The sequence below is a fragment of the Lobosporangium transversale genome, assembly GCF_002105155.1.
Source record: "Lobosporangium transversale strain NRRL 3116 chromosome Unknown BCR41scaffold_27, whole genome shotgun sequence".
Lineage (NCBI taxonomy): Eukaryota > Fungi > Mortierellomycota > Mortierellomycetes > Mortierellales > Mortierellaceae > Lobosporangium > Lobosporangium transversale.
Window position 1 is genome coordinate 225,355 of NW_019029005.1, and position 25,592 is coordinate 250,946.

At 42.7% G+C, this 25,592-nt stretch overlaps 8 protein-coding genes across 8 annotated transcripts; 6 read left to right on the forward strand and 2 right to left on the reverse strand.

The window, feature by feature from the left end:
• The first annotated feature begins 598 nt into the window (after positions 1–598).
• Positions 599–2,738, forward strand: BCR41DRAFT_356779 (GTP cyclohydrolase I). The gene is made up of 7 exons (XM_022024712.1): positions 599–755; positions 1,223–1,384; positions 1,519–1,713; positions 1,824–1,853; positions 1,963–2,042; positions 2,133–2,308; positions 2,453–2,738. Exons 1-7 carry the CDS (start codon positions 710–712, stop codon positions 2,586–2,588), a joined length of 825 nt encoding a protein of 274 aa, XP_021879793.1. The 5' UTR covers positions 599–709; the 3' UTR covers positions 2,589–2,738.
• Positions 2,739–3,029: 291 nt separating this feature from the next.
• On the forward strand, positions 3,030–6,077 carry BCR41DRAFT_356782 (Copine-domain-containing protein; the record flags this gene model as incomplete). Its single annotated transcript, XM_022024713.1, is given in 11 exon segments — positions 3,030–3,139; positions 3,276–3,559; positions 3,580–3,653; positions 3,829–3,993; positions 4,184–4,517; positions 4,538–4,589; positions 4,683–4,864; positions 4,977–5,064; positions 5,172–5,390; positions 5,410–5,636; positions 5,910–6,077. Coding segments are annotated over 10 exon segments (1,719 nt in total), but the record flags the coding sequence as incomplete, so codon positions are not given.
• Positions 6,078–7,431: 1,354 nt separating this feature from the next.
• Positions 7,432–8,190, forward strand: BCR41DRAFT_107932 (hypothetical protein). The gene is made up of 2 exons (XM_022019358.1): positions 7,432–7,663; positions 8,035–8,190. Exons 1-2 carry the CDS (start codon positions 7,513–7,515, stop codon positions 8,118–8,120), a joined length of 237 nt encoding a protein of 78 aa, XP_021879795.1. The 5' UTR covers positions 7,432–7,512; the 3' UTR covers positions 8,121–8,190.
• A 1,387-nt stretch (positions 8,191–9,577) lies between these two features.
• Positions 9,578–11,630, forward strand: BCR41DRAFT_107912 (hypothetical protein). Its single transcript, XM_022019356.1, has 2 exons — positions 9,578–11,023; positions 11,368–11,630. Exons 1-2 carry the CDS (start codon positions 9,739–9,741, stop codon positions 11,373–11,375), a joined length of 1,293 nt encoding a protein of 430 aa, XP_021879796.1. The 5' UTR covers positions 9,578–9,738; the 3' UTR covers positions 11,376–11,630.
• A 742-nt stretch (positions 11,631–12,372) lies between these two features.
• Positions 12,373–12,890, forward strand: BCR41DRAFT_107914 (hypothetical protein). The gene is made up of 2 exons (XM_022019357.1): positions 12,373–12,550; positions 12,663–12,890. Exons 1-2 carry the CDS (start codon positions 12,513–12,515, stop codon positions 12,832–12,834), a joined length of 210 nt encoding a protein of 69 aa, XP_021879797.1. The 5' UTR covers positions 12,373–12,512; the 3' UTR covers positions 12,835–12,890.
• A 72-nt stretch (positions 12,891–12,962) lies between these two features.
• BCR41DRAFT_356784 (hypothetical protein) lies at positions 12,963–14,253 on the reverse strand. Its single transcript, XM_022024714.1, has 7 exons — positions 14,161–14,253; positions 14,014–14,042; positions 13,832–13,899; positions 13,627–13,736; positions 13,324–13,540; positions 13,068–13,218; positions 12,963–13,047 (listed from the first exon to the last, which is right to left on the reverse strand). The coding sequence occupies exons 1-7, from the start codon at positions 14,204–14,206 to the stop codon at positions 13,015–13,017; spliced, it is 654 nt and encodes a 217-aa protein (XP_021879798.1). The 5' UTR covers positions 14,207–14,253; the 3' UTR covers positions 12,963–13,014.
• Positions 14,254–14,603: 350 nt separating this feature from the next.
• On the reverse strand, positions 14,604–18,366 carry BCR41DRAFT_356787 (hypothetical protein). The gene is made up of 5 exons (XM_022024715.1): positions 17,304–18,366; positions 17,264–17,277; positions 16,653–17,139; positions 15,615–16,614; positions 14,604–15,582 (listed from the first exon to the last, which is right to left on the reverse strand). The coding sequence occupies exons 1-5, from the start codon at positions 18,037–18,039 to the stop codon at positions 14,619–14,621; spliced, it is 3,201 nt and encodes a 1,066-aa protein (XP_021879799.1). The 5' UTR covers positions 18,040–18,366; the 3' UTR covers positions 14,604–14,618.
• Positions 18,367–22,090: 3,724 nt separating this feature from the next.
• On the forward strand, positions 22,091–25,575 carry BCR41DRAFT_356789 (hypothetical protein). The gene is made up of 14 exons (XM_022024716.1): positions 22,091–22,127; positions 22,272–22,554; positions 22,589–22,741; positions 22,769–23,045; positions 23,088–23,274; positions 23,311–23,382; positions 23,407–23,592; positions 23,623–23,752; positions 23,792–23,907; positions 23,929–24,003; positions 24,040–24,224; positions 24,264–24,451; positions 24,509–24,969; positions 25,078–25,575. The coding sequence occupies exons 2-14, from the start codon at positions 22,442–22,444 to the stop codon at positions 25,485–25,487; spliced, it is 2,553 nt and encodes an 850-aa protein (XP_021879800.1). The 5' UTR covers positions 22,091–22,127; positions 22,272–22,441; the 3' UTR covers positions 25,488–25,575.
• The last annotated feature ends 17 nt before the right edge of the window (positions 25,576–25,592 follow it).

Sequence of the window (25,592 nt, forward strand, 5' to 3'; positions counted from 1 at the left end):
GACCCTTAAGGAAGAGCAGTATGATAGAGATGTGCACCACCTTGAGATTTGAGCAACATCTGGGAATCGTGCACGGATCTGTGGGATTTACATGAATTCTATCCAATAAAAACAAAGCTTACCGTGATGAACATGCTCAATAATGAAAGTCTCTTGGTGCCTGGTCACCAACCAGAACATTCTTCCTTCTGTGGGAGCTGTGGTAGTCTATAGCACAACCAATGATCTCTGAACGAATTAGGCACACAAGTTTGGAAGAGATATTTTATAAAGCCAATGAGTCAGGCACATAGGATTAAGAATGCTAGTAACAGATGAAGCTGGCTGTTATGATTTTTATGAACGTTTTGCTTAAACGGTAACTCCCTAACTACAGTTTGTGCAATGCTTTGTAAGTGAATGCTCCATTTGGAATTAAGGAATGAAGTCATTTAATAATGAGTGAGCGGACAAAGAAAAGTTGAGACGCCCACAAGATCAGCTAAATTATGCCTGCGCTCTTTCTATTGGCTCGAACTATTTCAACTTCTCCATCCGGAATGCTTTGGATGCGTATATATAACTGATCCAGAAGAAGGTACATGGAAAAAATAAAAGAATAATTACTCCTTTCCTTACATCTTCTTGTCTTTTCTCAATCTTTTTTTATTCTCTGAACTCTACCTTCTCATATCTGTTCTTACAGCTCTTTGAAAGAAAATTCATTCCAATGGCACACACTCCTACCAGCCAAAGATGCCCAATGGTAACATCGAGTAAGTATTTCTATAATAATAGCCTCCACACACACAAGCAATAGCATCAAACACATTATATATATATATAAAAAAGAATCACATTTTTTTTTTGCGTAATGAGTTTGCATTCATGCATAATGCTTTTTTTTTTTTTTTTTTTTTTTTTTTTTTTTTCCTTCCCACAGCCTATTGCCATTTGTATTATTTTTGTGGCCATCATTATCTTGGATCTATTGATCACAAAAAAGGTGCTCTGGCGAGAGTGGCAACTATGACCAACGCATTTTGTCCAACCACTGCAAGTCGGCTTGAATGCTGCTAGTTCAATTGTGTGCACAGGTCCTTTCCCTCCTTTTTTTTTTTTTTTTTTTTTTTTTTTTGAACCGCTGCGGTGTAAATATTTTATTTCCCACGGAGAGCCAATCATCAAAATTTATAATCGCATTTTCCTTTTCAGGTCCATTCTTGACAATTAACAACAGCAGCATATCTCTGTTTACTTAGATTACTCTATCCGACTGCCAAGCAAGCCGCACTCTCACATGCCTTGACCGGACACTCAAGTTCCTCTGGCAATAGTCTTGTCAAGTCAGGGTATTCTGAGAGAAGTGGATCTCCTATTGACTTTGACGGTCTCAGTTTCCCCAGTAAGGAAAATTGTTAAACTTTCATCCAAACTTTCTGCGAACCTTAAAATTTTTTTACAGAGTTCGAGAACGACGATCGATTCAATACTAATCCCCTCAAGCGTCTTATTATTATTATTATTATTTCGTAATAGGTATTGGTGCTAGGGAACGCCGTGAAGACACAGAAGAACAGCGTGAGGTTAGGATTCAAAAGATTGCTGGGGCTGTCCGTACGATCATAGAGTGCATCGGCGAAGATCCTGACCGTGAAGGCCTACTTAAGACCCCGGAGCGCTATGCCAAGGCATTAATGTTCTTTTCCAAGGGATATGAAGAGAGTGTCACTCGTAAGGGCTTATTTAGGGTTCAAGGTTAATGTACAAGTGACAATTGGTTTCGTCAGATATCCTAAACTTCTCTACTTTCTGTCTGTATTCCATCTATTGGCTTTATGTAGATCTTATGAACAAGGCGCTTTTTCAAGAAGGTGCGACAAAAAAAGAACGCTAGATACACTATTTTGAGGTTAAAGTTGGTCCATTTACAACAGCGCTATTATACTAATTTTTTTTTTTTTTTGTTTATTCATTTACTAGACCATGATGAGATGGTCATCGTTAAGAATATCGATGTATTTTCGCTATGTGAGCACCACATGGTGCCATTCACAGGAAAGGTATGAATTGCAGAACTGTATGCAGTAGGCAAAGGTAAAGGTTCTCCATTTGCGATATTAACAAAGCGAGTGGCACATTCCCTTTATTAGATCCATATCGGCTACATTCCTCAGAATGGAAAGGTTGTAGGGCTAAGCAAGATTGCTCGTTTGGCAGAGATGTTCAGCAGACGCCTTCAGGTTCAGGAGAGATTAACTAAGCAAGTTGCCGTGGCTCTCAAGGAGCTTCTCGACCCCCAAGGTGTTGCTGTAGTCATGGAAGCTAGGTAAGGATCTCTTATGTATTTCTATATTCTCTCTCTCCACCTACCTTTTATTTATTTATTTATTATTTTAATTTCATTCCATTTATTAAATGACGATTGGAAATGTTAACACGACTATTTTTGCCCTCATTCGTACACTCATAGTCATTTCTGCATGGTCATGCGTGGAGTCCAGAAGCCAGGTAGTCAAACGATTACCAGTTCCATGTTTGGTTGTTTCCGTGATAATGCCAAAACTAGAGAGGAGTTCTTGTCTTTGATCCGAAGGAGTGGTATTTAAATTTTTAGTTGCTAGACAAGCCCCGCCAAACTACAAGGATACCCAAAATAGACCAATTCCACATTTCCACATTTCCAATTTCCACAATTCCACATGTCCACATGACGCACTTTCATGCAAATAAATGTATAATGCGGTATCACATTATAACCACACTGTTCTTCTTTGTCATCGATGTTCATAACAACACGTCCAAACAGTTATGTAATGAGGAATGTTGACGTGTATCCACACCTTCTTAATTGTCGTTTAAAATGAAAATGGGCTTGGTTTTGTAGGACAAAGACGCCACCCTCAATACACTGCCTCGAAGTGCCAGTTTCAAAGTTTATGTAAATTTGCCCTGAAGAGGTCCCGACCCTTGATTTTTTCATCATCTGATTTTACTGTTTCCCTTTTATCACTTTTTGAATAACTTTTTTTTCTCTCTCTCTTCTCCTCATGACCTTCCCCAAAAAAGATATCCCTTGCCTTTCTTATCATCATGCAAATATTATATCCTTCAAAGCCTTCGGAACCCTGCTCCAGAGTTAGCTCAAGATTCGCTGCACGCAAGTTTAATCCTTCTTTTAACTACTCAATAGAACAAAAATATTTTCGCAGCTGAGCTAACCTTTTTATTTTAATAATAATAATAATATAATAATAATAATAATAATAATAAAACAGTGGTCTTGTTGATGAGACGGTCGCTCGTTCAGCGATCCTCAAGTTTTTCTCTTTCTCTGGGATACCAAAGTGGGTAGTTGGTCAAAAACACCATACGCAAAGACGGAGCGCATCAAAGACACATTAAATCCGTGTTCGTCAACGCATTCAATTGACTATCGTTTCGAGACAGAGCAACGTCTTAGATTTGCTGTCTATGATATTGATGACAAAAACAGCGACAAATTTTCGGATCAGGATTACCTTGGAGAAGCCACTGTCGACTTGGCTTCCATTGTGACGGCACGTGGAGGTCAGATAGGGTTGAATCTCACACTCCCAGGTTCAAATTCATTGCTTCAATGGGTACGATCATTATTCAAGCTGAGGAACTGAAGTCTTCTAAAACGTATTCAGGTAAAGGGTGATGGGCAACAAACCCCTTTTAGCCTTCTTTCCTTCGCCGCGAAACGATGAAGAAAAAAATATTAAAAATAATCCTTATCTTCCTTTCAGTTTCTCTATCAAAGCAAATGATTTGACAAAAAAAGGCTTTTTCAAGACAAGGCCTTCCGCCTTCTTCATCGTTGAGCGCGGAACGAGAACGGGACATATTCGCCTGTATACGATCCAAGGTGCGGGAAGATGACGATGAATCCTATTTGGGATCCATTTTCAATCAAGGAGAGTGTTCTTAACAATGGAGATCCTAATAGATCATTACGAATCCAGGTCATGAGCCACAAGGAAAATGGAAGTATGTCTCAAAAGAGAGTTGTGGCTATGAATTTACAAAAAAAAATACCGCCAAAGGAACAACTAGGAGAAAGAAAACAACAATGGTGAAAATGGCCACAATATCCACACAAGAATGAAGCAAACTCTGGGAGATTACTAACATGACTAAACTTTTTTTTTTTTTTTTTTTTTTTGCACAACATTCATAGCCCATACAATCATTGGAACGACGCCTGTTTTCACGACTGCGGATTTGAGCCGTTACAGCTTTCCCCACACAGTCCCTATCCCGCCTATGACAGGAACATCTTCATTGACTATTACCAACTTTTCTATTACAACTCCACCATCATTCATGGATTTCATGATTGCGGGCGGGACTATAGGTCTGATAGTTGCAATTGATTTCACTCAGAGCAACGGTGATCCTCAAAATCCAAGTTCGCTACATTTCAAGTCTCCCACAGGCGACAATGAGTATACTCGGGCAATCCGCAGTGTGGGAAACATTCTGCAGTTCTATGATTCAGATAAAAATTTCCAGTCTATGGATTCGGCGGAAGGATTCAAGGCCAAGTCAACCATGCCTTTCCGCTAAATGGCAACCCAAGCAACGTAGGTTTTACTAAGTTAAAAAAAAAATTAGAGTATGTTCGAACCGATCTGACCACCAGCATACTGCCTGCATACTTTATATTTTTTTATTAGCCTGAAGTTAATGGCGTAGAAGGTATCCTCAATGCATATTGGAATGCTCATTCGTTCGTTGAATTGTGGGGCCCAACGAACTTTACGCCTGTGATTTCTGAGGCCACAACGATTGCCAAGAATAGTGAGCCCTACAATTATACTGTTCTTCTGATCCTCACAGATGGAGCCATTACTGATATGTAAATCTTTGGAAAAGTCCCCAATAACGCACGGTATTGGAGAGTGCTGAGTATTTCCATGACACTCAGTTGCTAACAAATGTTTTGTCCGATGTCTGTTCAACTTTTTTAGGAATGACACTATTAGCGCGATTCAGAAAGCAAGCAAACACGCAATATCGATCATCATTGTTGGCGTCGGAAAAGCAGAGTTTGGAAAGGTAATGGTTTATGCTAGAGATGATTGATGATATCTAAACAATGTGCTGGCCATTAGATGTAAATATTTAGTGTTCTTTATTGATATTTCTTTTTTTTCAATCGTCAGATGGACGCTCTGGACGGAGACGTTGAAACTTCTTCTGTTCGCAGCAAAAAGAGCCGTGATATCGTCCAGTTTGTGGCCGCACGTGACTTCCCTCCTCACCTTGAGTATGGACTTGCGCAAGCATTGTTGGCGGAGCTTCCAGATCAGTTTGTGGCGTACATGACCATAAATAATATTAAACCTCCGCCGGTTGTCCTCGGGTCTGTCCCCATGCCTATGGTCCCAGCAATCCCTGCAGGGTTCACACATGGTTGACACTGTTCCTACACATCCTATGATTGCACCAGGTCGGTATCCTCCGTCAACTATATATCCACCACCCTTTATGTCCGGAGCTTCAGGTTACGCTCCAGGATATCCTTCTCCAGCCGGGCCACCACGTCCTGATTTTTACCCTAGTCGTTCTCCTTCGCCAGTTTTCCGAGCTTATGGTACTAGTCCACCTACGCATATCAACCATCCAAGGTACCCCCACAGTTTCAGCCGGAGCCTCATCGCTACCCTCATGGGCAACATCTCTACCATCCCTCTGCTTCAGGAGCATATTCATCTCCTCCATCTCACTATCCCTTCCAACCCCATCGCCGTATCCACCACACTACCCTCAGCATCCGCTCCAGCCTCAACCGCATCAACCATCTCCAAGCGGCATCCATGCGTATCCACAACCTCGACAACCATCACCATCTTTAAATCATGAACCCCTACCCCAACCCAGCAACCAGTGACAGTTACGAGTCATGAGAATTCTGCACAATCTCTTCAGCAACCACGAGCTCCTGGTGCCCCACAGACTGCCCTGCCCTCCGATGAGGCAAATGGCAAGCATTAGCCAAGTCAAGAGCGATTCATCCAAGGCCTTGTAACTCTAGTATCTTAAACTGCATCTTTCCAATAATAAGTAGGGAAAAAGACAAAAAAAAAAAAAAAAGTAAGCAATAGTAAGGCATATGTATTCCAAATTGAATACAGACTATTCGCTGTTTCTTTGTCTGCAATAGCTTTCGGAAATAAAAATAAAAAATAAATAGGGCAACAAGTAATGGGACGGTAGAATGTAGCAAATAGAATTCAGAGTCTTGTGTTCTTAGTCACCTCTGCAAAAGGAGGGTTCTTTATAGAGCACTAAGAATAACTGCGGAGGTTTTTTTTTTTTTTTTTTTTTTTTTCAAAAATGGCGGGAAAAAATATTTGATTGAATGTTCGCTATTTTACGAGTAGAAAAGAACAATTTTAAAAAGCGATGGCCCATGCCGGTCATGGCACATGCATTAGGAATGTAAGAGCGTTGTACTTGGTTCAGGAGAAACGAGGGAATGAAGGAGAGTGAATGGGGAGCGGGAAACGAAAGTTGCTGTCCAGATTGGATTCATTGATTGACATGGTACATGTACGATAAATTTTCTCATTGGCCATAACGTCTCATCCTGATTGTTCCTTTCATATTCTCTAATGTGCTGTTGGTGTGCCTGAGCTGAGCTTGCATATGTTTTGGCGGCTCCATTTCAATAATACAGGAATGTTTATAAAAACTAGTTGTGCACATGTAACTCGTTCTCTTTTTTTTACACACGGCTGTTGAGCAAAACGCACAATCCCCTTGTTTTGTCTCTCTTTTTGATCATTTTGCATTTTGATCACAGGAAAAGCTCCGTGTGTCTGCCCTTGTACGACGTTGGACTCTGTTTCTGCAAGTCAACAGGGTCTCGTATTTCAATCTGACATTCAGTTTTGAATAGAGCCCAGTCTATGATTCAAGTTGGACATGTTGTATGCTGTCTGTACACACAGAACATTGTGTGGCGTCTTTGTGCACGTTTCGCTTTGTCTTTCAAAGAACAGCTGGAAAATAGTCCCGAGAGAACAAAAAACCATCTGCCCAGCACTCACAGTTTTTACAAAACGGTTGGGCACACGAGACGATTGGCCCATGCCCGATCAGGCAAGGATTGGTCATCAGAAGAGAACAGAGGCGAATACCTTCTTTCTGCTTGTTCTGTTCCTCTCCCTCTTTTCTTCTCTTTCCTCTCTTCTGTCTTTCTCTTTTCATCTTTTTCTGCTCTTGCTCTCAGTCTTCTTTGTCTTTACCTCCTTCCACTTCTACTTCCTCTCCCTTACCTAATATCACAACCACCCTTCCATTATTCGATAAAAGACACCATTATACTATCTACATAGTTATTCCTTAATCCATAGTGTTCTTAGTCTATCTCGCCTTTCTACAAGCAATCATAACAATCTCACATTCTGCTCTACACATTTCACAATTCACATTTCACATTACAACATTACACAATACACATTACAGATTACAGATTAGACATTACATATTCCATTCATCATGAGTTCGAAAGAGCCTCGTTTGTCACAAGTCCTACCAATTATTCGGTGCTCGGATTGTGGAAAAGATGTCGAGTTCCGCAAACTGAGTGAACATGCTTGTATAGCTATCCCGACATTGCCTGCAATGCCTCTGTACATCCCCAGAAGACGTAAGTTGCATGATCAATCATCAGTGAGCGAGGAACACTGGGTGCACATAAGAAGGTGGAAAAAAAAAATTGAGCCTCAGGCGGAATCTTTTTTGTGTACGAGTCCATGCGTGTACACTTTGGATATTTTCGGTGAATTGTATCAGCGGACAAAGCTTTGGACATTGGAGCATGTTACAGCATTGCTCACAACTATGACCGACAGTATTTTGTAAACATCTCTGTCATCACAGGTTTTGTTGATCATGAAAACAAGAAGATATATCAAGAGTGATGCCAAGATTGCAAAATTCATTTTCTCCTGTTCCATTCATAGGAAAGCTTGCTTTCCTAATACTGTTGGTCCCTTTTTTAACTTCTGTTCCTTTCAGTCGCCGGCCCATTTTTTCTTTTGTTTCTTTGCGGCCAAAATTGCATTAAGATTGGTCATTCTTTTGTTCTTCATATTACTCGGTGAATTTCTGTGCAATCAGATTCCTAGGATGAGGCTACAACTAGCGTTTTGATCTGTGATAGATTGTTCGCCGCCATACTCTGCTCTATTCTTTTTGCCATTCTAACATGTAATCATCGTGTTCTCAATAGCTTACATACCATCAACGAAGACGACAACAACTACAACAACGACAAGGAGCGGAAGTGCTCTGAAGGACTTTAACAATAGCAAGCAACACAATCAAATTAATCAAGTCAGAGTCAAAAACAAGCATACCAACCATTTCTTGCACAACTAAAAAAACAGCTACCATTAACACAGCCCCACTCTCACCCATTCGTCCATCCTCTGTTCAAGCGCGACCTGCTCTGCCATATCTAGAAAAATACTCAAAACGCAAGTCTGCATCTGCTCCAGCGCTTCTTTCGCAACCCACTAATATTACTTCAGAACCACTCCATTACAATAAACGCAATAGTCAGACAATATCGCCCATTGTGCAGCTTGCTTTCTTGTAGTACGATGATGACCAGGATACTCCCATATCACCTACACCAAAACGACACTCTACTGATTTTTATTCTACGCCATCCAGAACTTCGCTTGACGAACGGCACTCAAATCAGCCAACGCTGTAGGAGAACGCTCTACACACACAGAGTCGTTGAAGCCAATCATGGAGTCGATAGAGTGCAACTACCCATCTCGTAGCTCACGGATCAATCTCAGCAGCAGCCTGTTCCTGCTCTTCCTCGCAAGTCTTCACAGCGTATATCCGGCATCGTCCCAGCTGTAGCAGGCGTTAATGCTCCTCCCATTCACAGCACTGGAAGCACCAGCAAGAGCAACGGGAGCAACAATGTACCCATGCAGTCAGTATCGCAACACAAACATTGGATTCTACAATAGATCATGATCAGGAACGTACGATTGAACCACCCTCGATCAAGCGACCTACTATGCTAGCAGTTAGGAACGTCTTCAGGCTGAAAGGCTTCATCAACGGTCCCTGTCAGAAACGATCCGAACGATCCGAACGATCTTCGCTGCAGACAGAAAGGCCTCAAAGAATTGATAGAACGCGTCCGAGGATTTGAGACATTCTGACAATACGCTTCCGAAGCATCGATCTGAGAGAGATTCGACGCAGATATTCAGTTCTTTGACAAGCTCTGGAGCACGAGAGGATCATATCAGTGTTCAGGATGGAATCTATGTTCAAGGGAGTCCATCGCCACCATTGTCTTCACAAGAAAAAAACTCGTTGCATGCAGAGCAAAACACATTCAAGGACGAGGATGACCTGTATTGCTCAGTTACACCACCTGGGTCTCTATCGCCTTCCCCTATTCCATCAAAGGTAATACGCCGGTGCAATCTGACGTATTTCTTTTGAAATCAATTTCTATTCATTCGACAACGTCAGCATGACTAAACTATTTTTCTATATACATATTTGTATTTATATGGTGACCGACTAGAGAGCTCAACACGTATCTCATCAGAAGCTGGGCGTCCCTTCGATACTTGGAGGTCTTCTGTGAACAGCAGCAGTAGCTCACTGGATGTCCCAAGGCGGCTACCTCCTGGTTCTCAGCATCTATCGCACAAGCCTAGCGTAGACCAATTCGATGCCTTGATGGAAGACCTTATGCAGGAGATTAAAGTCCGACCGACTGTGTCTCGTAAACCTGTACTCCCACCACGCCCACAAGTGTCTGAAACTTCTCAGACAGAATATATCAGGGTTATTACTCCTCAGCCTCCAGTCACTGTTGCAGATGAAGACCAAAACACGGATGCCCTGCCTATGACACAGCCTAGTAATGATGACAGAGTTCTATGTGTTGCAGATGACAGGAACCTTACAGCTACTAAGTTGACTCCAAATCAGGTGCAGCCATCCAAGGTTGAACGCCGATCTGCGTCTACGCAAACATCGGTGTTTCTTACTCCTGAGCAACTACAACAGCTACAACTACAGTTATTACAGCAACAGCAACAACAACAACAACAAATGAAAACAGCCGTTCGTCAGTCGCTCGATGCGGATTCGTCACCAACACTTACACTTACCTCACAGCCAAAGACATTGGCTGTACCTCGAAGTGCTGAGGACGGCCGTCGATCACCATCTCCTAGACCAGCCCCCCGCCCAGCTCCTCGTCCGGCCCATACTCTTACCACAGGCTCCACTTCTCGTCAGACTCAGACCTTGACCAAACCTGAACCTACTCACAAAACGGCGATACACCAAACAGACGCTGTGGAACGCTCGACCTCTCCTATCCCTTCTCGCTCTACTATTAAAGCCACTCGCTCTCATTCGGGCACCTCCATTCAAACTAAAGCTGAGCTGACTAAGAGCTCTGTTACTTCCACAACACCTCTACCACTCCAACCCAGACCTATCCGTGCTGCAGCAACTGATACTGCAGCGGATAAAAGTCCCAAGGTCGGTTCAGTGACGCCTCCACCACTGAACCAAGACCCCCCGTCGGGAAGATGGCCTGGTTATCACGCCCACTGGTTCGGAAACAAATTCCCCATTGCATTCGCCAGTGGGTTCACCAGTGATGACAAATCCGCCTCCATTGAAGCCTCGACTGCTGCTGTTGCTCGTCGATCGGATAGTGCGCTAACTAACCCTACATCTCCACCTGTACTCAAACAACGACCTACTCGCCGCGCGGATATGGAAAATATTCCAGGCAACGATGAAAATAACAGGGATAATAGCAATTCGTCTCACGAGATCGTCCAATGCAGAGTGGGTCGCCGCCTAGCTGAATATGATGATGAAGTCAAGAACAACCGATTGAGAACCTCAGCTCCATCTTCATCTTCGTCTCCATCTCCGTCTCCGTCTCCAGCTCCGCCTTCGTATAGGTCTTATCGACGGACAGAGAATGAGACTGCTAGCGGTGATAGTCAGCCACAGAGCCCCGCTGCTTCTAGACCTGCTTATCGTAGCCATGATAGCATCCAAACGTCGCCTCTGCCTTTGTTGGATACCTCAAAGAACAGCCGCCAATCAGAAGATGGTCGAAATCCCTCTCCACCAGCACCTGAACAGCCAAATATGGCGCGCCGGTCAACTGACCGCTGGCATCTTCGCCTATTCCGAAGGAGTAACAACAAAGAGAAGGAACAAAAAGAAAATGATTTTAGCAAAGTACAAGAGGAGGGAGATGAAGATCAGACACAGGAACTAGAGAAAGGGAATGAAAAAGAATATCAGGAGATGAAACAAAAGCAACAGAAGCAGCGCGCTGAGCGAAGAGGATTCATTAGCGGGAGAATTAAGTCGTCAGAGCGAAGTAATGGTACTGAGCGTGATGATTCAGTTGATGACTATCATTCACGTGATGAAGGTGTTTCTGAAGACAGTCCTAGCAATGAGAGGTTTAGGAGAAGCAATAACGCCAGCGATAGTAACAACAGCAGCAACAATGGCAGTAATAATCGCATTAATAGGAATAGCAGCAACGACAATATCAACTCCAGAGGAAGAGAAAGCAGTAGTGGAAATAACAACCGCAACAACAAGAATAGCACTAATGACAATAGTAGCCACAGTAACAGGGCTAGCAATCATGACAACAATAACCATAGCGGCAGAAACAGTAACAAAAGTTGTAATAGCGGTGTTGAGGAGGACAATTATGATCATAACTTTGACCAAAGTTACGAACAAGTGACTATTCGAGACTGCAATCGTTCCTCATCCTCGAATCGGCTGTCGGATTCATCAAGAGCTCTTAGTACACATAGCCGGTCGACCAATGGACGCAATGGTCCGACACTGGAGCGTTGTGCGGACTGTGATGAAGATATTCTACCTTCCGAGATGGCGGATTCAATCAAAATGGCGTTCAGTAGCTATCATGGGGAGTGCCTCAAATGCGCCCAATGTCGCATGCCGATTGAATCATCTTTGGATTGTCATGAATATGAAGGACGTATCTTCTGTGAGCGTGATTTTGCAAAGTTATTGCAACAGGAAGTCTTACGACCTCAACGCCTTCGAATCTGCGCAGGATGTGAAGGGCCTATTCAGCAAACCGAACGGACTGTCTTCGCACTGGACAAACCCTGGCATGAGCATCATTTGTGTTGCTACCACTGTTTGAAGCCACTCCGAGTATCCCATGTGGAAAAGAATGGGCGAGTCTATTGTCCCAAGGACTATGGTGAACTGTTCTTGCCTAAATGCAATGCTTGTGGACTGAGGATCGAAAGTCAGGCAGTCTCTGCACAGGATGGTAAGCTGAGGGCAAATGGCATGCTAATTGCTTCAGATGTCAGACGTGCAAGAGACCATTCCCAGATAAGAATTTTATGTCTTTGATAAGCAACCCTATTGTAAGCGCCATTACCATCGGCTGAATAACTCGATGTGCATGAGATGCGATGAGCCTATTGAAGGAGCTTGTGCTCAGACCTTGGAGGTAAAGACTTTTTTAGAGGAAAAAAAAAAAAAAAAAAAAAAAAAAAAAGCACCATTTAAGTACGACCATGTAAAAGCTAATCTGGATATCCTCTCCTATGATCTTTGAACAGAGGCTGGCGATTTCATCCAAAGTGCTTCAAGTGCTCACAGTGCGGCAACAAGCTGAAGGATAACTACTACAGTTACGACAATCAAACATATTGCGAGAAAGACATGCTCCACATCCAACGTACCCGCAATGTCCGTGCAGAGCGGGGCAGGACTATCTATGGTGAAATCTAAACAATAGTGATAATATGTAATAAAAAGTTATTTGTAAATAACAGTATAAATTAGACCATTGGCAGAGTAGCACTACATTTGAATAGTTATAATGCATGTATGATAAGTATGATAAAAGCCTTGGTGAAGTTGCCATTTTGACTAAATTGCTTTATTCTTCAATATCATTTAATGTTTTTTCTACAGCTTGGCCTTCTTATCACCACCAACAGTCTTGCCAAGAATATTGATACCATACTGGGCGTAATCCTTGCAATGTCGCCTCTGCATGAGTCGTCCTCAATCAACAACATGAACGCATCCGTCACCATTTCAACTGAGACCAAAGGACCCATCTTCATCACATCCTCCTTGATAGGTTCAATGATCTTTGTTGGTGCGAAGCTAATATGGTCCCACAGAAAGACAAAAAAAAGTATGTGAGATATGGAGACTATGAGCAGACAATTGTTTTATATATATGGTTTCCTCTATCATACCTGGGGCGACAGCATGACACGAATCCGCTTTTCCTTAAATTGTTTGAACGACCGAGTGAAGCCGATGACTCCGAATTTAGCAGCCGCATACACAGGGGTTCGGGGCTGAGGATACAATCCAGCCAAAGAAGCCGTATTGATGATAACCCCTCCTTCAAATTTAGAGCCTTCCTTTTGGAGTTGTTTTTGAAGGGCCTCAATACCCAGACGAGTTCCCTCGATCACGGCTGAGAGCAATGTCAACGACTTTTTTCCAGATCTGTTTCTTATCTGCCCACAAAGGTTCTCCCTCTGCGATACCTGCGTTATTTACAACAATGTCGACACTTCCAAAAATGATGGAATGCTGCTTGAAAAAGCTCTGCCTGTTGAGCATAGTTGGTCACATCACATTGAATAAAATGTGCTACAGGTTTCTCCTTGCTTTTTTAGGGTGAAAATCATGAAATCATGTTTTTATTAAAAATGAATTCTCAAGTGTTTTTATTGTTCTTAAAATTTTTTTTATTACCACTTACCATGGTTCAATTCGTCCAGCAAGGCGCAGACCTTCATTCTTGTCAATGTCTCCGAGATAACCATGGCACTTGAGCGTTTCAGGAAAGAAAAAAATAATAATAATGATAATGATAAAAAAAAGTCAGCCCGAAAAGTCACCTTTTTAAAAAAAAAAAAAAAAAAAAAATTACCCTTTGCTAACAAGGCGCTCCGCAAGGGCTTTACCGAGACCTGGATACCATAGATTTGTGAAAGAGACATAAGGAGATCATTAAGGGAATCCCTAAATAATTTGTGCGAAGCAAGATCAACCTGTGTGTAGTACGCGGGTCATGAATAAAATAGTTACCTGAGGATGCACCAGTGATAATGGCGACCTTGTTCTGGACATGCATGATAATTAATAATGTTATTTATGAACTTGCTTTTTTTCTTTTTTTTTTTTTTTTTTTTTTTTTCAGAAAAAAAAAGGGGGATCAGAAGGAAAAGACGATGAATGGAGAGAAGAGAATGTAGAAGTGGAATGCATTAAAGACAACTCTGTGCTTTCGAAATGTGGGGTAAATTTTCGTTGCCTAGTGACTGTGTGAGCATTTGTTCGCTCGATCATTTTTTGCCAACCACACGGATAAAAGGCCGGTGCAAACCCAATCGGTCTGAACGGGTCGTTTTATTTTCTCTGTTTCCCCTGCCTCCTCCTCGTTGTCCGATTTATATTCATGTAGGCGTCCATCATGATATATGTTTATATATTATCAAAGGAATAGAAAAAAGTCGAGAAAAGACAATAGAATGGTATATGCTTTATTACAAGAGAGTCTGTGCTACATGCTTCCATAGCATCTTAGCCTTGACCGTTGTGAATCGAATGTTCTTCAATGCCTTGTCCTCGGCTGACCACATGTCCCAATAGAATTGATCATTGCAGGTCCCTGCTCCGGAACAATCACTATTCAGCGACGAATAAGGGTCCTCTAATGACAATTTGCCTACATCCCCCATTACTTCAGTATTGCTGCTAACACCACTCAGTACTGAAGACGCGTCCGAAACTGCAGATAATGCAGATGATTGCTTCATGGTATTAATAGACTCTTCCACATATTCATCTGATTGGTACATCCATTCATAATAAATGCACTTTTTCGGGGTTTGACCTCTCCCTCCTTCACATGCAGCTCGAACCAAGTTCTCCTCCGCGTCCTCAAAGCAAGAGTCTCTGTGAGGACACACCATCCAACTATCATGGAAACATTGCATAGCTGCAGCCAAATGATAATCCAACTGGTACAGCTGTCGACCGAAGCTAGAAGTCATATCATCCACAATCGTCTTAACTACCTGTGACGAGATTCTATAAGTCGATACGTGAATACAAAGATGCAATAATGCTAGATACAGCTCCGTTGGTAATCGACGGGCCTGAGGATTGGGTTTCAAGGTCGGATTTAGCTCTTGGAATATACAAGTGCTCGTTGCGGCAAATGACATTCTAGGTGAGATGGAGATAGTCGATGTCATCCCAATATCCGAGGGTTCAATCGTACTGGAAGTAGAGCTTGAAGTAGACGTTGCTGCCGCTATCTGAGGAGAACCGATGCTAACACTCTTGCGAGATTTGCCCATGGGCGAACTAGGCGATAGATTCGTTAAGTGAGGCAAATGGCGAATAGGTCCCACATTCCGCATATCTGCATAAATTTCAAACGCGAGATCCACCAATGACTCCAGAGTCATCGGGTGCGCTTCGTTCAATGAAAGTGAAGACGATCTCCGGCGATGCTTCATGACCTCTGTCTTCACTGGGAGCGATGGAGAGAGTTCTTGCTCGGATTATTGATCACAGATAGTGTAGCATCATATATAGCCTTGATCATACAGGACATCACAAATGGGTCACGCAGGTAGCCTTGATTCTGGGTATCGCTTCGGATAGCGCTATACACTTTGAAGGCCTTCAGGTAGCGCGAAGAGATCTCTGGAGATCGGACCGCAATAGTCAAAATATCGTGTAGGAACAATGACACAGCTGACACTCCATTATTTATGGATATAGATTGGGCTCCCAAGGCGCCCTGAACCACTGCAGGATTTGTGGAAGGATTAGAGGAATGTGAATATGAAGGGCCAGACTTGCTCGATAGAAAAGTATGTGGGTTCGTCATCGCTTTGTTGTATACGACCCATCCACGTACTTCCCACAACTCTGGATCATGTTTCATTGGCTCCTTATTCTGCAACCCGCTGGTGTCAAAGTCATCATCATCAAAATGGATGTCACTAGCGACTATATTAGGCAATCCAGGGTGATGAGTGTCAAGGCCATTGTGTCCTAGAAAAGCATGTCTACATAGGCGCATCGCAATCTTGGCAGTATCTGCATTCTCCAAAGTAGGCCCCATTTTCTCATAAATGTGCTTCCAACCATACTCGAATTCTCTATAGGTGATGCACTCTTCCAACATGCCATTATCGAGAACAGTAAGATGATGATTCACATTTAGTCGACTAGGAAGTACCACCGACGATGTACTCGAGTTTTCATCGGTAGCCTTTGTAAATTTGAGAGTTGAAAAGAACGAAAATGTCCCCTTGGCTGGTGCTGATGACTGCGTAGTTGTGTTCAGTGCGAGGTTCGCAGATGTGGTCGTGGCTCCAGATGGCCACGCTGATGCTATTGAGGACGTGGTCGTGGCTCCAGATGGCCATGCTGATGCTATTGAGGATGTGGTCGTGGCTCCAGATGGCCACGCTGATGCTATTGAAGGGGTACGATGATGACTGAATGATGATCTTTGCTGACCTGACTGGCTCCAGAATAATGCAAGGAAGGTGAGCGACGAAGAGAAGAAGCTAGTGATGATGCCACAGATTTGCTGCGTGCTTGTATAGGTTCTTGTCGTTGTGGAGACGCCTGAAGCTCATGCTGCCGAAGTGCCTGGGGCGTCAGCTTGGCTTCGGGGCCTGTAGAAATTTCTTTGTGCTCGGCGTTGGATGACCCTTCGACAAGGCGAGAGCGCCTCCGCTCGTATTGCATCTTTATCTCTTCCCACTTGGATGCATCCACTTGTAGTTTGAACCATGATCTAGCCTTGGATTCTTCGTCTACATTCTGTTGCCTACTTTCCCTCAGGAAGCTGATATATTTTTGTAGCAGAGATTCAGCTTCTTGAAGCTGTCGTGGTCTGGAAAAGAGAAGGCATGTAATCATATTACGGTACACAGGTCCAGTCCATCGCACTGGCTCGATTCGACCAAGACAATCCTGAGCCTCGTCAAACTTCTTACGTTCGATCCAATATTGGGCCATGGCAATGTGAGCACCATCCTAAAAAAAAATAAAAATAAAAAATACCAATAATAATAAATAAATAAATCCACATCGTTATCATCAGTTTGAGCTTGGTTTCTGACAATCGTGGCTTACTCATTTGAAAGTGACAGAAATTTACCTCCAGATCATATCCTCCCTGCTGTATAGAGCCGTAAAACGGGTAAACATTGCCTCCGGTGACATGACTCCTTGTCGAAGAATCTCTTTGCCAAGCTCCTCTGCGATGTTAGAGCGGCATATGATCTTCATGATTTGCGAATACATCTTTGCAACAGCATTGCTTGATTCCTGAAGTTGACGATAGAGGGGTGATAATGGATCATTATGCTCTAATTCTGGAGACTGATCTTGTTTGCTCTGTAAAACAGTGATGGCAGATAAAATTGCAACATATGATAGCTCCATATCTCTATCCCTGTTTAAGCACTGCAAGACCACCGTCGCGACATGCTCATTGGCGACATCCCATGAAGATAAACTTAAGGCAGTACCATCAGATCTTTGGGCGTCCATAGTAACTTCAGCTTCACTTGTATTCAGCAGCTGACCTTGGTCTAATTGGTATGCTTGATCTGCCTGCAAGTTCGAAGCAACTCCAGAATCTAGAGCCCCAACCTCAGTGCTCTTCGAGACAGCAGTACTATCCCGTTCTTGAGAATTTAAAGCAGCATTCTCAAAAATAGCAGATTCTGTCTTATATCCTGTGGGTTGTTCCTGATCCTGCTGCTGAGTATATGAAGAGGTGATAGGCTTATTTGGATCAACATCACTTTCAGTAAATATGTTACCCTTAGAGCCAATCATTGGATGTGAGTCTAGAATAGGCGCAATTGTGGGTGTGGCTGTGGTTGTTGTGCCCATAACATTCGTCGATGTGGTAGGTGAGTGTGACATACTAGTATGCAGATTGATAGCGTCGCCAACAGAGCTGATATTGTCTATGCAATCAACAGCGGCCGATGCGGTAGCAATGAAGGTGTCGATTGTGTCGGCGATGTCTACGTCTATGCCTTCACTTGTGCTCGTGCTTGTGCCTGTCGAGGTGAACGTGCCCTTAAGAGCCCTAGTGGCCCCACGTTGTTTCTAACTCTTCTTCAGAGAAGCGCGCCGCTTTCCCTCTACGTTATTGGTTGATTTATTTATCGGCAGATTGTTGCGCGCGAAAGAGTGGATAGTGAAAAGATGGGTGGTAGGGAGAGAAGATAAAAGGAGTGAACAGAGTAGAAGAGAAAAAAGAATAAAAAAGCCGATTTTACACATGGTATTTTTTTATTTGCAGAAAGGACGTCACATGGTTGCCTAAAATAGATTAAAGTATTACCTCGAGGAGTTACTGACCGAAGGCGCCCCGAGTCAAGGTTCGTAGTTGCTGACACATCGTAGTTTTAACCGAGTACAGTCGTATGAAGGGGATGGCTGTGAAGATAAGTGCTTTAGTGGCTCTCGAGACTATATGGTTGAAGACCAGGATCGCTTGGATGACTGATTTATGGTTTACAATGCCACTGGTAAAATGCTTAATCGTCTACTAGTTGTTTCGTTGTTGATGTGATTCTTGGATTAACTATTTAATTGAAGGATTCATTAATGAGGTGATTGATGGTATTGATGTCTAACGAAGAAAGAGTGCTTACCATGTATTCTGCGAGCTAGAAGGGCTCAAGTATCTTGTTTGAGCTGTGAAGAAATTTGATAGACCCGATCATTGTACTTCCTGTATGTTGGAATTTATGCACGATCCCACGTTCTATAGAAATCGTTCGTTTGCTTTTGGACAAGGCAAGCACACACGACAGGGTAAAAGTGAAGTGTTGAACGAACTTCATGCATTTCTCGTAAAGTTACTATGGCCCGCAAGCACAGCATCACTGGGTCTCTAGGTTGATTCTATACTGCCATTCTACCGATTCTTATACAGTGCTATTTCTCCCCGCTTTCCCTCCTTTGAGAATTATGTGAGAAAAGATCATAATATGAATACAAAATAGAAATAGTGGTCTGTTCACCAGAGCATCGCGTTAGAATGATACCCCTATAATCCAGACGCTCAACGATTAACGCACTTCTATGGTGTATGCAATTTACATACAGGTGCTCTGCTTTATGAAGCGTTTCTTACTATTTCATCTATTTTATCGCCAGTGAAGCATTGAATTAATATTAAAAAGGATGTAATCCAGAAGAGCTTCCACGACGATCACTTCATTATAGGTACAAAGCCGTGTTATGGACATGAATATCATTGTGATGCAGCAATATCTAGATATGATTGTTCATGAGAGTTAAGGATCAGTTCTTTCGACGAAAAAAAAAAAAAAAAAAAAAAAAAAAAAAAAGTTCTATAATGTCATATACAAAGGCTTGATCATTGAGCGAGTAGGGCGAAAATTAGAAGAAAATGGAGGTCAAAGCAATGCTCATTTACTCACCACAATAATAATATTTAGATCGCCCGTATCGGAATTCTGTTTATTCCCTTTTTCCTTTTTCTAAAAAAAAAAAAAAAAAAAAAAAAGCATCCTCTTGTGAAGAACCAAAATAAAGAACTCTCGAATAAGTTAGGCATGTTCGTCCTTGGGTCATAAATGAATATATCCGTAATTGATACCCTCCGATTCCCCTTCTTTTTTTAACTATTTTTTTCTTTGACAGATGGTTATTGCCTTTGTTGTGACCCAAGGAGGTTGTTTAGGGCATGTTAACAGCGACAGGGTGACATTTCATTCCTATCCCATTGACTGCGGGAAAATAAAGAGGAACCTAAAATTACTGTGAATCCCATATTGACCTCATTTTTCGCATATACCTCAACTTTCCATGTTACTAATCAGTCAAACTGAAAAGCTTTTGGACCGAACAAATTTATACTCATCATGTCTCTGAAACGTTCGTGCTCTCCCAGATCACATTTTTTGAGATTCTCCCGTCATCTCTATCAGATATGGGTCTTAATCATCTACCTTGATAATTTGAGCCGCTTACCACTTTCTTTGAATAGCCATTGTCTTTGCCTGTAACCCAAATTTGGGCAAGTTCGCCTTTTCATCCACCGAATTCGAGCGGCGTTATGCTGCCAAGCAGTTGGTGTTGTGTTCAGTGTTTACGGAGCATTCCTTTGAAAAATAAATAAATTGGGGTGAAAATTTTATGAAGGTTAAACTCATTTTGAGAGCGTGAGGATTGAATAGGGCCAATATATTTTATTATTTTAACTAAATTTGTGTCCATGCATTCAAACGTCCTTTCAGATGAACATTCTTCGAATACAACCCTTGCCGCTTCTGTTCCAAACTCCGATCTTACAAATTGGGTAACTGGCTCCAAGAGTATTTCCCCAGCCCTTTCTGCTTTCTTACCCGAGTATTTGGTGCGCATTACGTAGCGGAGGAAATTGGCTAAAGCATCAAATCTTTGTTTCAGTGTCTTTTGTAAAGTTCGTAGACCAATGGCTGGAACAAACCACCTTGTATTGTAAATGATGACAGCTCAAGATCGGATAGAAATTTGAATGTATTATCTACTATTCGTTATCATGATATAGGCACCCCAGGGTATTATATACTAGCTTTTGGTCTGTCATCCTCATTTTTTTCCGGTCCATTCACAGCAAGGACAAACTAAAATATCATTGAGAAAGCCGCTTGAAATAGAAATCTTATTTTCAAAGGAGGGTAGTTTAGAATACAGGAGGTATCAAACCCATCTGTTCGTTTTTTGTTCTCATAAATATGGAAGAATATGTGGCGCTGGATGAATTTACAAGTATAAGGCTAAGAATACAAGCACCATAATTGCCATCGCTCCGGTAAGGCTTCTTCGCTCTATCAATCCGTATATTTTAAAGGACGACATGGGCATAATCCTGTACCCAGTAAGAAGCCTAAACAGGTGGAGAAAGTGATCGATGAACTAGACAGTGACCGTATTCCATTTGCAGCCTTATTCTTATGAAGTTCCTCGGGATGCATCAACATCGACGACAACAATGACTGTTGGTCTGCTCTTTTTACCGAAGAAGCTCTGAAAATTTGCCTATGTACAAATGTACCCTTTTTGTTTCTTTCTTGTTGTGAATAAATAAGAACTAAGATATGCACACACCCCCTGACGTGGATGGATCGGGGACATGAGCAAGATCCCTGTTTGTTTGTGACGATCGGATTCTTTCTGTAATGGATCTTCAAATGGTATTTTAGGAAGGGACGCTAATGCCATGGGAGATGAGGAAAGCTAAGAAAACACACGGAGAGAAAGATAGAAAGATCCGATGCGTCTTTAAAAAAAGGAAAAAAAAACAATGCTCTCCTCTCCCTCTCTTCAATTCCTATCGCATCTTTTTTTTTTTTTCCTTTCTTTCTCCTTTTTCATGCAGGCAAGATGGCGCGCCTAGGCATGCATATCGGATAGTCGTATCATCACGAGTGACATAAAAAAAAAATGCAATCCATGCAGTCCAATGCAAACGTAAAACCATACAAACTATGTAAATCTACTCAATTGAACAGCACGACCCGATCGTGGTCTTCCTCCACCCCTCCACTTCTCCCGCCTTGCATCGAACTGTTATAGCATATAGCGTAGTACAATAAGACGACCTACTTTGAACTTCCTTCTCCCCTTCTCCCCTTTTTCACTTTTATTTCTGTGTGCTTTTTTTTATTTATTTCGTCTTCGAGTCATTTGACTGGAGTTAAAGTGTACGGGAATGGAGGCAGAAAATGATTGTGATATTGCAGACCGCTTTGTTGTCCATTCTTTTTGGCTTCCTTACATGCCATGCACGATAAATGAGATTTGATATTTGGCTATTTTGTGTTTCCTGATTCCTGTTTCTTGTTTCCTGCATTTCTTCATCCACTTTTTCCTTCATTTTTTTTTTTATTTTTTTTTTTTAAAACATTCACGAAAACCTAGGTTTTTTACTTCTCCTAAGCAACTCGTTTTTTTTTTTTTACTTTATTTTGGGGTGGTATCTTCATGAGGTAACATCACCCTGTTTCTATATTGCCATGAATAGTCGTTCATTCGCTTCTCCATCCCTAGAAAGCTCTCATCCAGTCCAGTCAACAGATGTGAATCTGAATCATTATTCCTCTTCTCATTCTTCTCTTCAACAACTACAAAAGCAGCACTCATACTCCACTGAATTTGATTCCCAATCTCATTCTACTGTACGCCCTTTCTCAGACGACAGGCTCTGTGCACCCCTCTGTGAACAATCAGGGTGGCCAGAACAGCCAGGACAGCAGCAACAGCAACAAAACAACATCATTCAATATATCGCCTGGATATAGACATGAGTTCTTTTGAGAATTCATCCGCTACTTCTAGTGGGTCACCTTTCGGTCACCCCCCGCCTGCAGCACTGACCAATGACGCCAGTGCTCAATCTCATAATCATCCCCAAGAGTCTACAATGGCAAAGGCAGGTTGTCCCGAAAAGCTTTGCCCAGGAAGACACCCGACATAGGAGTTATCCTCTTACTCCCTCTCATCAGTCTCGCATCCGTCACTTGTCTCCTCCATTTCCACTATCATCTCCTCCTCCTACATCTCTTTCATCCTCCTATCCTTTGCGCCATTCATCCTCCTACATGTATACACCATCTAGTTATGATGCAAGTGTGGAGCGTGGTAGAGATAAAGAAAGATATAAGGGGAGAGAGAAGGAAAAAGAGATGGAGTTCGAGCATACAAGTTCAGAAGTTGAGAATCATCATCCTGAGGCCACAGTAGGCTCGCTTCCTTTGGGTTTTCGGCAACACCACCATTCACAGCATCAGCATCACTCTCCTCGGGAAAATGGCAGATCATCTTCTCCATCATTTAATGGCTCGATCGGAGTACAGAGCAATCAAAGCGACAGCGACCTTTATCAGCCCTCCTATCCGCAGCTGCAGGTGCAATCTCACCCTGCTGCAGGAAAAGATCATGGACTGCAGCGGGAAATCAAAGATTCTGCCATCGCCGATCGGCTATCGTCTCTTACGAAATCTATGTTTGTGCACCCTCCATGGCACGATGACAGAGAGTTTGGTCACAAAAACAATACAAACACACAACATACTACATCTTATTCGGCCCAATATCCATATAGACCTGAATTAGGTCAAAACCGTAGCAATAAGGGTGCATTCTACTATGACTTACCTAGCAGAAGCGTAGAAGATGTTCTAGATCATACCCAGGATCCATCTTCTCGCAACCATGCACACTCTTATCAGTCAGGACTTCGAGGTTTCTTACCTTCTCATAATCAAGATCCTTTGAGACATCATCACCCTTTAGACCAATACGAGCGCAATCGATATGAGTTTAATGAGAATACCCATACATCTCGCACATCTGCAAACATTGAAAGCAGCCAGTACTACTCATCCCCTTACTCTCAGGGTAAATATCCACAAGTGAACCACCCCATTTCATTTCACGCTTCACATCGACCTTGTAGTCCTGCACAACTATCTCAGCATCAAGCTCAGCAGCAATATTCTCAGCAACAGCACAATACAGGCCGTGAACAGCCAGAGCCTTCGATAAGCCAGTCTTTAGGAGCAAGATCAGACGTTACACCTAACTTACTTCCTCCTCCCACGAACATTGACAGGTCGTGGAAAGGATACAATGGATGCACAGTTGACCGTAGCAGTGCACTTCATGATTCTAGCTATGATAGCAATGCAGAAGAAGAGGAAGCGTTGAGAGAGGAGGAGAATATGCAGCAACAGCGCCATCGATTCAAGTTTGGAACAGAAATGCCGAGTACAGTTGATTTAAAATCAGCGATTGAAAGTTGTGACGCACTTTGCAGGTTTGCTCTCCATTACGCAGAGCAAGCAAATGCAGTTCATAGCGGTGGTTATGACTATGGCCAAATGGATCCTGATATGCGAGCGAACTTACAAAAAATCCGCAGTATGAATACCACTATGCTTATTGGCCTTCAGCATATCGGAGGTGGGTCCAATGAAAAGTCTGGTGCAGAAGCATCAGGCAATGCTAACAATCAACAATACGAACGAATAGAGCGAGAAATGAGTCCTCTACGATTCGGACCCGGTAGACCACCACATGAGATGGTTCATGAGCTTGCGAAGGCAGCCACATCCATATTCCAGCTAGCTATCCGTATCAGGTCTTGGATGGGGATGACTCCAGAAGAGCGGGAACTAGATGAAGAAATCAATACAATCCGCGGTAAGCGCTGTCTACTTATGGATAGTGCATTGGCATCCGCCACAATGGACCAGCATGGCAATATCCAAAAAGATTGGACCGTTGTCCCTGCTGCTGCATCAAACTCCAAGTCTTTTATGAACGACAGCGGATCTGGAGCAGCACCGACACACATCTTATAGTCAAGGTCAGAAGCATCACAACACTATGCGAAGAATAGTCGATTACCTGGCCGTACTTCAGATTATCGTGGTCGGCGCGGTGGCATGGATACGGACGTTGATGGCTTTGGAAATAATAGCGACACAATGATATCTGTCTCGATGTCGCATCATCAGTCTCCTCACAGACCCTCATCGGCTCCCTATCTGTCTGACCCGAGCGTGGCTAGATCTCATCAAGAAGGGCTCGGAGTAGGAAGAGAAAGTAGTCGAGCGAGTAGTGTGAATAGTCAAAATGGGCGTGGTGGTAGCAACGCTTCCAATAGTCGCAACTCTAAAAACAGCGATGTCCCATATCAAAAGTATCGCAAGCGAGCCAAGCGGACACAGCCACCTGGCCGATGCTTGTCATGTGATTCATCAGATACACCCGAATGGCGCCGTGGGCCTGACGGTGCCCGCACATTGTGCAATGCGTGTGGGCTTCGTAAGTGCAAACACTTTTTGTTGCTCTATGTCTTATCACCGATAGTGTTATTATTGTTATTATTATTTTGCTTCTTTGATTGACGCAATATATCATCAATCATGCTAGATTATGCTAAGTTGGTGAAGCGTCAGAATGAGCAAGCGCAGCAGCAAAAACAGATAGGTTCAGGACTTTCGCCGATGAAGAAGGGCCTATTGCCCAATAACGCACGGATGGCACAACTGCAAGCATTAGCATTTCCCCTCCGAAAGCGCAATGGCAATCAGTCGGTCGATTCATCAAGGCAGCAGAAACTGGAAGTCGGAGTGAATTCATTCTCTGATAAAAATTATCCTCCATCTTCGCCTGCTCCTGCAACTATTACTCCACCAAGTTCTGAGCACATGGGTTCGAACGCTTCGTCGCTGCCTCCACCGGATCGCGATGCTGATAGTGATACTAATGACAATGGCACGGGAAGTGCTTCTGCAGAACGGGGCGAGGCAGACGACTCGATGAAGCAAGGTCATACATAGGCCGCTTTTTAATCTGAATATTTTCACTTTGTCTTTTTTTTTTGTACATGGATTCTTTTTATTTTTATTTTTTGTTTTTTTGCCAGAGTTTTTGTTGTCAATGCT